This window comes from Barbus barbus (assembly GCF_936440315.1).
Source record: "Barbus barbus genome assembly, chromosome: 42".
Classification (NCBI taxonomy): Eukaryota; Metazoa; Chordata; class Actinopteri; order Cypriniformes; family Cyprinidae; genus Barbus; species Barbus barbus.
Window position 1 is genome coordinate 12480736 of NC_136720.1, and position 13958 is coordinate 12494693.

The window sequence follows — 13958 nt, forward strand, 5'->3', positions numbered from 1 at the left end:
TTGCGAAAGGAGAATGTAAGTGTGAGAATAGAAATTTAAGTATGTGAAAAGAGAATATAAGTGTGTGTGAGAATAGAAATTTAAGTATGTGAAAAGAGAATATAAGTGTGTGTGAGAGTAGAAATGTATGTGTGTGAAAGGAGAATGTATGTGTGTGACAGCACCAGAATGAATTATGGCTTGTACGGCCCCTCATAGTATATATATATATATTACATAAGTTGTATGACATTTTTGCTTTTATGGTTCCTTTAGCTTCTGTTTCAAGCTTTAAAGCTCCAGTCAACATTCTTTGTAATTACATGGGAAAACACTGATTGTGTGAGCAATTCTAGCTCAGATGGTGATACTTTCATACGTGTTATCTTCTGATGGCTGGGAGAACACTTCTCCAATATTTGCCTCCTGCTCTAGTATGGTTTGATTTTCCTCAGACTTCATTACAACTGAGATGCTGCTGTTGGGCTGATCACCTCCTATTGAGCTCTCTGCCTCTGATACTCCACCAGGATAACATCGGACCACAGCATACTCAGTTGTCAGCGAGGAGAGGCCCCTGATCTCGTCTGACTCTGGTTGGAAGTTTGTGAAGTCAATGGTGGAATAATGGAGGGGTTGTCTTTTATGATTCTGGGTGGAAGCTTCATTTTGTAACAGCATAGTGTTATTGGCATAAACAGGGCCACTCTCATCCTCCTGTTAAACAGCATTAATAGATGAACAAAGCAGCAGAGGAGAGCTGTGGTATATTCTGCTTTTAAAACAATGAAATGAGTATGTTTTGATATTTATTTAACATAAGTTGCATTATTTGAAAATTAATAATGTTCTTCGAGGGAACTCACCCAGTCAGTCAGAATGAGTCCAGGGCCACCATCTTGTCTTGTGTGGCTTTCTCTTCTGAAAAATATTTCCATGTGCCCATGATCAAAAAATACTGACATAAACATCACCCATGTATGGATTTGAATTTTGACAAACATAGGGTGGAGGACTGGGGCAAATAATTTTTTGAGTTGACATTAATTGATTATTGCTAAAGTCAGGGGATGGGAACCTTTTTCTCTAAAAAAAAAAGGCACAAGTTTAGTTACCACCTAATAAGCATAAATCCTCTTCAGAGTTCTATATGTATGAGTGAGTGAATGTGTAAAGAACAACGCACAGTGCTAGACTAGTTTATATGACTACTCATCAACACAGGTCTTTTGTCAAATTTCTCTCACAGTGAATCTTTTATTATTTATTTGAATTCAACTGATATATGAGACTGAAGGTAGAAATCTTTAGAACACATATCATTGTGACGTCACTGCACACAACCGAAGTCTTGTCTTGTAAGTCAATTCCAGTTTTAGGGACCCCCTAAATCTGCACGTTTTGCATGTCTCCCTTATTTAACTCTCAGATCATCAGCTTGTTAGGAGAGAGATCCATGAACTGAAATGAGTGTGTCAGATAAGAGAGACATACAAAATGTGCAGAGCAGGGGTTCTCCAGGACTGGAATTGAGAACCACTGTTGTAAGTGTTCCGCTTGGAGTGTGTGCAGAGAAACCACGTTGTCAGCAGATTCAGTTCTCTTCCACGGCTTATTGCACTTTTAATACTTCCTTTTAATGTCAAGCACATTCTGCTATTTAGTTTCTCCATTCATGTTTCTTTATTAATACTTTCAAATTGCCCTGTCCACTGAAATCTTTCTTTTTGCACAAACAAGCTATGCTCAAATCTGAGTGCAGGAGCTCTATGCTACCATACTGTAAGTGGTTTGCAGTTGAATGCTGTTGCGAACAGCACTGAACATGCACTTGGCCACCGGCCAGTACAACTGCAAATAATCTAAACGTTTTTTATTAACTGAACTCTAGTCATGTGTCTAATCTTTTTTATGGATTATTTCTTTGTAAAGGGTGAGAAACTTGGCTTAAGTAATCAAACTGTCAGCTGGACAGTTTATAACCGTGATAAAATCTGCCCTAGAAAGCCCATTTATTCAACATTTTCCAAAAACCTCAAAAATTTTGTGAACTACTCAGGTCCCTGTGTAGTTCTATGGCTTTGTTGTTGACTAATAGTGACCTCGGCCAATGTGAACGTACCTTGCATAGATAAGTAAAATGCCACATAAGATCATCATCACAGTAGCCCCACCAGCTGCTCCAACCAAAAATGAGAAATGATGGAAACCTAATAATAATAATAAAAAAAAGGTTTTGGAGAACCAGTAAGAGAATTCAAAATAAAAGCATTTAATTCTATTAAAGCTAGTTATTCCACTTGCTCTTTCTCTCTAGAATAATGAGATGAGCAACCAGTTTGTATTGTGGTCAGTAACAACAAAGTGGTTTGTGTTGTAAGCAAAAAAGCACATATTTAAGCAAAAAGAAGGCTCTTTTACAGCTTTTCATACAGGTATTTACATAAAAGTGTGTGATTTGTGAGGTAATGAAGAATTAAGCATTTATCCTTTGCCCTGCTGATGTAAAAACTCGAAAAGAACAACAACCATGGAGCTGTATTAAAATAATGTAAATATAAAATATAAATAATGGTGTATAAGATGATGCATCTGTAAATACTTTAAACATTAAACCTTAAAAATCAGCAAATGCCTATAAATGTTACCTGACTTCTGAAGAGTGACATGAACCAAATGAAACAGCTGACTTGCAGTGCCATGAGTGCTGTTGCTGACACACTGCAGAGTGGATGTGTGTGTGAGAGACTGATGTAGAGTGATGGAGCTCCTCAAGCCTGTGCTGCTCAGTCGGTCTTCACTGATGAACGTGTTTGAAGAGTTAGTGACAGGACGTCCAGACAGATGCCACTCCAGTTCAGGAGAGGGATTCCCATCAGCCTCACAGAAACACACAGTTACGTCCGTTATGCTACAGCTGGAGGATGGAGTGATTTTAGGGGCATCTGAAAGTATTAAAATGAGAAAAACAGAATAACTGTAATGATTCTGCTCCTGTCAGTGATAAATGATACAGTTCAGTACTGCTGGATTTGCATCACTGCTGCTAGATTGATGAAGGAAAACTAACTGGCTTACAGGGAAATGTAGAGTAGCTAATATTTCTGTCAGGTACATATACAGTGGGCCAATTATTACATAAAAATATATGAATGCATTTGCATTAGGTAGCAAAATATCAAAACAGAATTTATTTTAAAGTAGATGCTATTTGGTTTGATATTTTGTTATTTAATGTGATAATACTCGACATGTTGTATATATACATTTTTGCCCTATTCATAAAGAGACAGTTTCCCCAAAACTGGCATCATGTACTGACTCTCATGACAATCCAAACTGAGTGCACGTCATTCTTTTGTGTTCCAAAAACACTTCTTCGTCCATACAATTAAAGTCAAATGGGTGCAATGTTGCTTTGGACCCCACTGACTTTAATTGTCACCATGATCTTTAACACTTGTGATCTCTGTTTGTCCACTTGCATTTGTAAAACAATCCAGATATACTGGTCTGAAGGTCTGAAGCTACAATATAATGGACTCAAAAATCTAGCACTAAATTTGCCCCTGCATTTAAACAAAACAGAATTAACAGCAATGCGGTAAGGTTAACTGAAAATAAAATTAGGCTTTTTAATTATTATTTGGTCTTAAGCTAAATAAAGATAATTATTTTTTTTTTAATATGACACTATTATTGGATCATAACACAGTAATAGTGTCATAACTCTTCATTTTATGATTGACTTTAAGGTGCTAATGAATGTGACGAGGTAAAATTGGCTGTTATGTAATACTCACACTGAATGTCCAGCTTCACTGATGAGTTTTGGACACCATGTTGGTTCTGAGCTGTACAGTGGTACCAGCCTCTGTGTGTCGGGTCGGTCCTATTGAAGGTAAGAGTATCTCCAGTCTGCAGCTGCTCCAACTGTCCTTCTCTCTCTCTGGACCAGGTGTAGTTCACTGCTGGATTTGCATCACTGCTGCAGGTCAGAGTCACTGAACTGCCCTCCAACACAGAGCTGGAGGGAATCGCTAAAGCTGACATGTTTTTTGGGGCATCTGAGAAAAAAAGATAAATTATTGATTATATGATTGGGAAAGAATAACCAAAGACTTTAGATATACAAAGACGGTGTGCTCTTATTACTTATGAATGGGAGAATGTGCAACATGCAATATAGCAGAATGATTGGGAAAAAATGACTGGGAAAGCCATCGCGTCCCTGCAGCTGCCACTAAAAGCTCCGATTGATACAGAAACAATCAACATTCTGAGACACATGGTTAGTACTACACATAAGCATTGCTCAAAGCACTTTTTTAAAGCTATTTGATCATAAGAAACAAAACTCATGATACGGTTGTTGGCAGATTTCATTGGTGATTTCAAAAATGAAATATAATCATTAGCTTGGTGAACAGCTTTAAAGAATTTGATGTTTCCCCTTTTCAAAGAGATAGGAGCTGTACTTGCACGATTGAAATAGCTGTCCGAAAGGCATTTCAAAAATGGCTGCCGAATGAAATGGCTTGCCTCAAAGTACCTTTGGAATAAGTGTTTAAATAAGGGATCTAAGGAAGATAATATTTTGGGCAGTTACATATACAGTGGCACCAAAAAGTATTTAGATGTAAGCTTCACTTAATGGGTTTGCATTAGGTAATAAAATATCATTAATAAAATATCATTAAATATTGAAAAAATATCATTAAATATATAAATAGGGTGGTGATGGCGTAAGTGGATAAGACACATGCCTTTGGTGTGAGAGACCCGGGTTCGAATCCACTGTGAGACACCAATGTGTCCCTGAGCAAGACACTTAACCCCTAGTTGCTCCAGACCTCTGACATATATAGCAATTGTAAGTCGCTTTGGATAAAAGCGTCAGCTAAATGAATAAATGTAAATGTAAATGTGTAATGTAAATATCATTAACAATATTCATTTCAAAGATGCCATTTGGTTTGATATTTTGTTTATCTAATGCAATAATATTCAGACAACATGTGTGGATGAAGTGTCCACGAGTGTTCAAACATATTTTTGGGACTCTACAGTATATATACTTCTGCTGTAGACAGTTCTCCCAAAAAACCCATGGACTTTTATTGTATGAGAAAAATAAAAATATATCTTCTTTTGTGTACTGCAGAAGAAATGAATTCTAAATGACATGAGGGAGGCTAAATCATGACGGAATATTCATTAATAGGTGAACTATGCCGCTTATTAACATCTCTATTGTATCACTGTCTCTGTCCTCTTCACACTGGTTAGGAATGTGTGAGAGTAAATGCTATATTAAAAAATAACACTGTCATGAAAGAATGTGTGAAGAATATCTGTTGCATCAGCTGCCATTTACTGTAAGTGTGAATTTGCAAGACATATAACTGAGACTGTCTTGAGAGTCCAGATAAACTGTTCTGAAGATCTAAACCTACAATTAGCATCCAGGACTGAAACAATCCTTTTTTTATTATTTTTTTTTATTTAAGGTGCTAATGAATGTGACGAGGCAAAATTGGCTGTTATGTAATACTCACACTGAATGTCCAGCTTCACTGATGAGTTTTGGACGCCATGTTGGTTCTGAGCTGTACAGTGGTACGAGCCTCTGTGTGTCGGGTCGGTCCTATTGAAGGTAAGATTTTGTCCAGTCTGAAGCTGCTCCAACTGTCCTTCTCTCTCTCTGGACCAGGTGTAGTTCACTGCTGGATTTGCATCACTGCTGCAGGTCAGAGTCACTGAACTACCCTCCAACACAGAGCTGGAGGGAATCTCTAAAGTTGACATGTTTTTGGGGGCATCTGAGAAAAAGATAAATTATTGATTTAGGAAGAAATAACCAAAGACATTAGATGCACAAAGACGGTGCACTCTTATTACTTTGAGAGAAATTGCAATGCACTTACATAAATCCCACCTTCTACATAAAAGAGCCAATGACTGAGAAAGGCATCGCGTCACTGCAGGTGCCATTAAAAGTTCCAGTTGATACAGAAACAATCAACATTCTGAGACACATGCGCACTAGCTGGTCTATCCTGAAAAATAAGCTTTTTTACAAGGGGAGGTCTAATGCTATTTCATGCATTCTGACTTATATACACTTGGATTCTCATGCTAAACGTGTTCAAAGTTTCGAAAAACAAGTTGGACGTATGACAGAGAATTTCTGTGCCAAATACATTCCTTCAGGGTTCGCATAAATTTCAGAAAGTTTATGAGTATGGCCCTGTATGACGTCGGTAACAGTGACATGACGTCATGGCCACTTCTCCCAGAAGAGCGCGAACACACATCAACCAGAGCGAGAGCAAGAGCATGCCCACGCTGCACAGGACTTGCTCGAGAAGGATTTGTCATATTATTTTTTAGACCACTGAGTAAACAATGTCACCAAAGAAGTGTATTTTGGTTGTGAGGGAAAGATAACCTTGTTCAGCATTTCAAAGATGGCAGCTCAATGAAATGGCTTCCCTCAAAGTACCTTTGGAATAACTGTTTGAATAAGGGATCTAGGGAAGGGATCTAAGTTTCACTTAATGGGTTTGCATTAACAAAATATCAAAACACGTGGCATTCATTTTCAAGCATTTGATATTTTGCTATATAATGCAATCATATTTAGACATTAAGTGTAACTGAAGTCTCCAAAAGTGTTCAAACATCTTATGGGACCACTATACATTATATACACTTCTGCTCTGGTCTTAAAGAGACAGTTCTCCCAAAAACCCACTGACTTTAATTGAGTAAAATCAAAATATCTTCTTTAGTGTTCTACAGAAGAAAGAAATTCATACAGGGAGACTAAATCATGACAGAATATTATTTTTTTGGGGGTGAACTATGGCTTTTATTAACACTCAAGATCTTTATTTTATCACTGTCTCTGTCCTCTTCACACTGGTTAGGAAAGTGTCACAGTAACTGCTGCAAAAAGCACTGTCATGAAAGAAGGTGTGAAGAATATCTATTCAAACTATTGTGCTGATGCATCAGCTGCCATTTACTGTGTGGATTCGCAAAATATTACCGAGACAGCCCTGAGAGTCCAGATATACTTCTCTGACGATCTAAATACCTACAATCAGAATTCAGGACTGAAACAATCCATTTTATATTTGAGTAAGGTGCTAAGAAAGAATCTGAGAAAGTAAAATTGGTTATGTATTACTCACACTGAATGTCCAGCTTCACTGATGAGTTTTGGCTGCCATGTTGGTTCTGAGCTGTACAGTGGTACCAGCCTCTGTGTGTCGGGTCGGTCCTATTGAAGGTAAGATTTTGTCCAGTCTGAAGCTGCTCCAACTGTCCTTCTCTCTCTCTGGACCAGGTGTAGTTCACTGCTGGATTTGCATCACTGCTGCAGGTCAGAGTCACTGAACTGCCCTCCAACACAGAGCTGGAGGGAATCGCTAAAGCTGACATGTTTTTGGGGGCATCTGAGAAAAAGATAAATGATTTATTTAGGAAGAAATAACCAAAGACATTAGATGCACAAAGACGGTGCACTCTTATTACTTTGAGAGAAATTACAGTGCACTTACATAAATCCCACCTTCTACATAAAAGAGCCAATGACTGAGAAAGGCATCGCGTCACTGCAGGTGCCATTAAAAGTTCCAGTTGATACAGAAACAATCAACATTCTGAGACACATGCGCACTAGCTGGTCTATCCTGAAAAATAAGCTTTTTTACAAGGGGAGGTCTAATGCTATTTCATGCATTCTGACTTATATACACTTGGATTCTCATGCTAAACGTGTTCAAAGTTTCGAAAAACAAGTTGGACGTATGACAGAGAATTTCTGTGCCAAATACATTCCTTCAGAGTTCGCATAAATTTCAGAAAGTTTATGAGTATGGCCCTGTATGACGTCGGTAACAGTGACATGATGTCATGGCCACTTCTCCCAGAAGAGCGCGAACACACATCAACCAGAGCGAGAGCAAGAGCATGCCCACGCTGCACAGGACTTGCTCGAGAAGGATTTGTCATATTATTTTTTAGACCACTGAGTAAACAATGTCACCAAAGAAGGGTATTTTGGTTGTGAGGGAAAGATAACCTTGTTCAGCATTTCAAAGATGGCAGCTCAATATGGCTTCCCTCAAAGTACATTTGGAATAACTGTTTGAATAAGGGATCTAGGGAAGGGATCTAAGTTTCACTTAATGGGTTTGCATTAACAAAATATCAAAACACGTGGCATTCATTTTAAAGCATTTGATATTTTGCTATATAATGCAATCATATTTAGACAGTAAGTGTAACTGAAGTCTCCAAAAGTGTTCAAACATCTTATGGGACCACTATACATTATATACACTTCTGCTCTGGTCTTAAAGAGACAGTTCTCCCAAAAACCCACTGACTTTAATTGAGTAAAATCAAAATATCTTCTTTAGTGTTCTACAGAAGAAAGAAATTCATACAGGGAGACTAAATCATGACAGAATATAAATGTTTTGGGGGTGAACTATGGCTTTTATTAACACTCAAGATCTTTATTTTATCACTGTCTCTGTCCTCTTCACACTGGTTAGGAAAGTGTCACATTAACTGCTGCAAAAAGCACTGTCATGAAAGAAGGTGTGAAGAATATCTATTCAAACTATTGTGCTGATGCATCAGCTGCCATTTACTGTGTGGATTCGCAAAATATTACCGAGACTGCCCTGAGAGTCCAGATATACTTCTCTGACGATCTAAATACCTACAATCAGAATTCAGGACTGAAACAATCCATTTTATATTTGAGTAAGGTGCTAAGAAAGAATCTGAGAAAGTAAAATTGGTTATGTATTACTCACACTGAATGTCCAGCTTCACTGATGAGTTTTGGCTGCCATGTTGGTTCTGAGCTGTACAGTGGTACCAGCCTCTGTGTGTCGGGTCGGTCCTATTGAAGGTAAGAGTATCTCCAGTCTGCAGCTGCTCCAACTGTCCTTCTCTCTCTCTGGACCAGGTGTAGTTCACTGCTGGATTTGCATCACTGCTGCAGGTCAGAGTCACTGAACTGCCCTCCAACACAGAGCTGGAGGGAATCGCTAAAGCTGACATGTTTTTTGGGGCATCTGAGAAAAAAAGATAAATTATTGATTATATGATTGGGAAAGAATAACCAAAGACTTTAGATATACAAAGACGGTGTGCTCTTATTACTTATGAATGGGAGAATGTGCAACATGCAATATAGCAGAATGATTGGGAAAAAATGACTGGGAAAGCCATCGCGTCCCTGCAGCTGCCACTAAAAGCTCCGATTGATACAGAAACAATCAACATTCTGAGACACATGGTTAGTACTACACATAAGCATTGCTCAAAGCACTTTTTTAAAGCTATTTGATCATAAGAAACAAAACTCATGATACGGTTGTTGGCAGATTTCATTGGTGATTTCAAAAATGAAATATAATCATTAGCTTGGTGAACAGCTTTAAAGAATTTGATGTTTCCCCTTTTCAAAGAGATAGGAGCTGTACTTGCACGATTGAAATAGCTGTCCGAAAGGCATTTCAAAAATGGCTGCCGAATGAAATGGCTTGCCTCAAAGTACCTTTGGAATAAGTGTTTAAATAAGGGATCTAAGGAAGATAATATTTTGGGCAGTTACATATACAGTGGCACCAAAAAGTATTTAGATGTAAGCTTCACTTAATGGGTTTGCATTAGGTAATAAAATATCATTAATAAAATATCATTAAATATCATTAACAATATTCATTTCAAAGAGACCATTTGGTTTGATATTTTGTTTATCTAATGCAATAATATTCAGACAACATGTGTGGATGAAGTGTCCACGAGTGTTCAAACATATTTTTGGGACTCTACAGTATATATACTTCTGCTGTAGACAGTTCTCCCAAAAAACCATGGACTTTTATTGTATGAGAAAAATAAAAATATATCTTCTTTTGTGTACTGCAGAAGAAATGAATTCTAAATGACATGAGGGAGGCTAAATCATGACGGAATATTCATTAATAGGTGAACTATGCCGCTTATTAACATCTCTATTGTATCACTGTCTCTGTCCTCTTCACACTGGTTAGGAATGTGTGAGAGTAAATGCTATGTAAGGGACCATTTGAAATATTGTAATTATGTTCCTTGTATAGAAAGTATGGATGAATTGTGTTATGAAATAATGATGTAGGTGATTTGATTCGTGATTGACATTTTCTGTATCTTTAATGTTTTGTACTCTGCGCGTGTTTACCTATTGAAACCGGAAGTCATGAATATTCATGCTGAAATTGTTCTTCTTGGACACAGTAGTGATCAGGTGGACTAATGAGCTTAATAAGGTGGCGGGTGGACGCGAATGTGAGACGCGGATTGTTGGAGCCTATATTGTTTTAATGTGGATTTTATATTTTGTGTCACTTTGAAGTTAATTCGACTCACGTCTGATGATGACGAAAGGATTATTCTATTTGATTTGCATTCCTTGGTGATCGCAGCAAGGTATGTTGATTGTAATAAAATAAATATTTGAATGTTTGTGTAATGTAACCTATTGTGATGCTTACTTGGGATGTTTATGCAATTCAACATGTTTATGAGTCTATGTTTGAATTATGAATTTGTAATTTGTATGTGTTAAAACAGTTTTCACGATGCTGTGGGGTGTTGTGAGTCGCTACAAGATGTACAGAATAAAGATGCTGATTGAATACGTCGCATTGTCGTTGTGGTGAAGTTAAGAAAACCTCACGCATCAGTCGAGGCTCTCGGATCCAAGGGACTGCTACATGCTATATAAAAAAAACACTGTCATGAAAGAATGTGTGAAGAATATCTGTTGCATCAGCTGCCATTTACTGTAAGTGTGAATTTGCAAGACATATAACTGAGACTGTCTTGAGAGTCCAGATAAACTGTTCTGAAGATCTAAACCTGCAATTAGCATCCAGGACTGAAACAGTTCTTTTTTTTTTTTTTCATCTTTTTTTTTTTTAATTTAAGGTGCTAATGAATGTGACGAGGTAAAATTGGCTGTTATGTATTACTCACACTGAATGTCCAGCTTCACTGATGAGTTTTGGACGCCATGTTGGTTCTGAGCTGTACAGTGGTACCAGCCTCTGTGTGTCGGGTCGGTCCTATTGAAGGTAAGAGTATCTCCAGTCTGCAGCTGCTCCAACTGTCCTTCTCTCTCTCTGGACCAGGTGTAGTTCACTGCTGGATTTGCATCACTGCTGCAGATCAGAGTCACTGAACTGCCCTCCAACACAGAGCTGGAGGGAACCACAGACACTGATGTGTTTTTAGGGGAATCTGAAGGGGGAAAAAATTCAGGTCCTCACAATAAAAATCACAATAATATGATTCACGAGTCAAAACTAAAAAGCATCACAAAGCCTCACTTACACTGAATGTGTACTGTGATACTGTCCTGTGCTGTTTTGTTCTTGTCCTGTAGCTGGTAGGTTATAGTGCAGGTGAAAGTGACTCCATGCTCACGGTGAGTAGCAGTGAAGTTCAGATCAGAGATGAGCTCCTGTAGTCTGCTGCTCTCACTGAGGGGGATTCTGGGAGTGGAGCTCCATGTGAGAGTTGGTGGAGGAGAGGAGCAGAGAGTCTCAGCAGAGCAGCGCAGACTCACAGAGCTCCCCTCCAACACCTCCTCCTGATCCTGCTCCACATACAGCTGTACTCTGGGTTTGGGAGGAGAGTCTGAAATAGAGAAAGTAAAATGACAATGATGGCAACTTTTAAAACCCTCATTTAACACATTTGTTTATAAATAAAAGGCTCAAATCACTCACCAATGACATTTATAGTGGAGGTGTTTGTTATGTAGGTGTATTTCAGATCTTCATTTTTAATCCTGAAGTAATATTTACCACTGTGATTTGAGCTAACATTATCAAAGACAGTGGTGCAGTCCTTCTCATGTAGTTTTCCAGTTATTTTCCCGTTAAAGTGATTAGGTTTGGGATCTCTGGAGTTAAACACTTGATGTGTATTCTCTTCAGTTCCATCTTTGAACCACAATCCTGTAGCATCACTCTCAGTGAGGTCTTTGTCATGTTTTTTATCAATCTCAAAAGTGCAGTTTATGATCACACAGGATCCACTGAGAGCTTCAATCTTCTCTGGCAGATTGACTTTGTACTCTGTACAGTAAACACCTTATAACACACACAACACAAACATGCAACACCCTTATTGATTAGGATTTTCAGTTTACAAACAGACCTCATTAACATTTCAATTAAAATGAAAAATTTTATATTCTTGTAATATATGTTATAATCTCTGCAGCAAACACCTACAAGTCACGTAAAACGTAAGAAATTATTAAATAAATTACCATAAATACCAAGAAAGGAGCTCTGGAATTATTTATTATTATTATTATTAATCTATAAATCAAAATATACTTTAAACCTTTCAACAGAAAACAGAGTAGAATTAGTTTCTCTGCTGTCCAGATGTCCATCCTTTCATTCAATGAGGAACATCAACCTAAAGGTAAAAAGCAAATAAGAAAGAAACTGAGCCACCCCCCACCCCCACACATAATTTATGCACAAATTCTGTTATGTTATATATTTAGGAATGGCTCATTTCTCACCTTCCGTGATTAAGATACATTTCTTTAAGATTGCGAGAGCACTGGCAACATGAAAATCACCTTTGCTTTCAAGTAAAACGATGCAAGAGTTTTTGCACAAATCTATGATCTTTGACAAATATAGTGCCTCGAGGAGGAGGAAATAACTTTTCATACTTTACATCAATATTAATGGTTTATTGAAAACATTGCCTTACTTTTTGGTTGCAAACATTACTTTTTTTCCTCTGTGAATTCTTGTTTTAGACACTTGAAACCTGGCCCATTACTTTAATATTTCAGTATACATGATTTATTATTTCAGTATATTAACTGAAATGTTTAACCACTTAAAACATCAAAATATTCTATGCATGGCATTTTTATTAGATGCTTCATGAAATTGTCCATATAACATATTCTTTATAACAATAATGAGATATAGATATGACAGTATCTGTAAATATTGAATGAGTCTATTAGTTTTACACTCTTAAAAATAAAGGTGCTTCACGATGCCATAGAAGAACCTTTTTTGTCTAAATAGTTCCATAAAGAAACTTTAACATCTGAAGAAGCTTTCTGTTTCACAAAATGTTCTTTGTGGCAAAAGAAGGTTCTTCAGATTATAAAAAGGTAAGAAAGAGGTGTTTTTTTAAAGAATGGTTCTTTGTGGAACCAAAAATGGTTCTTCTATGGTATCGCTGTGAAGAACCTTTTAAGCACCTTTTATTTTTAAGAGTGTAGCTTTAATGTAATGGGAGTAAAATAGCAAAAAGACTAAATATAAAGACCTTATTTTGATTTGTAAAAGAAAATGAATCTGACCTTCCTGAGGGCAGAAAGTGTGGGAATCTCCTGTTTAGATCCCAAGTGTCCAGCTGTAACACCTGCTGCTGATTATAGACGGACTGAAGCTGTGCTGCAGAAACAGAATCTGAAGCATAATCTACTGACTGGCATCAGATCTACTATAACTTCCCTTTTTCATCAGATCACACCAGTACTTCCTGGATCAGCAGGAACATGCATTCTACACACAGATCCTTGCATTTCATTTCTGTAAAGTCTTTTGCTGCAAAAAACTATACAATTTAAATTTGTCCCAACATTTTTATAGTCGTTATTATTATGTCACAATAGACCAAAGTTTAAAATCTCTAGAGTTAAACACATTAGCTCCATCTCTGAACTACAATCCTGTAGCAGCTTTCTCAATAAGGTATTTGTCATATTGTTTCTTAAAGGGGACCTATTATGCAAAAATAACTTTTATAAGGTGTTTGAACACAGTTGTGTGGCCGCAGTGTGTGAAAACAACCAGCCTATAATGTTAAAAATCCACCAACTCATTGTCTCTCCAAACGAGCGGTTTCAGATTCTC

The 13958-nt window shown here is 37.4% G+C and overlaps 1 protein-coding gene across 1 annotated transcript in view; it reads right to left on the reverse strand.

Annotated features, from left to right (window-relative positions):
* Nucleotides 1-336: 336 nt before the first annotated feature.
* The window catches only part of LOC306861831 (uncharacterized protein), a gene marked incomplete at both ends in the record, with an annotated part of 28066 nt that continues 14444 nt past the window's right edge, over nt 337-13958 (reverse strand). Inside the window, 10 exons of the mRNA XM_079404316.1 lie at nt 337-696; nt 846-937; nt 2628-2924; nt 3783-4046; nt 5538-5801; nt 7179-7442; nt 8817-9080; nt 11029-11292; nt 11386-11691; nt 11784-12149. Of these exons, the coding sequence (XP_079260442.1) occupies nt 337-696; nt 846-937; nt 2628-2924; nt 3783-4046; nt 5538-5801; nt 7179-7442; nt 8817-9080; nt 11029-11292; nt 11386-11691; nt 11784-12149 (2741 nt within the window). The remainder of the gene's footprint in view (nt 697-845; nt 938-2627; nt 2925-3782; nt 4047-5537; nt 5802-7178; nt 7443-8816; nt 9081-11028; nt 11293-11385; nt 11692-11783; nt 12150-13958) is intronic.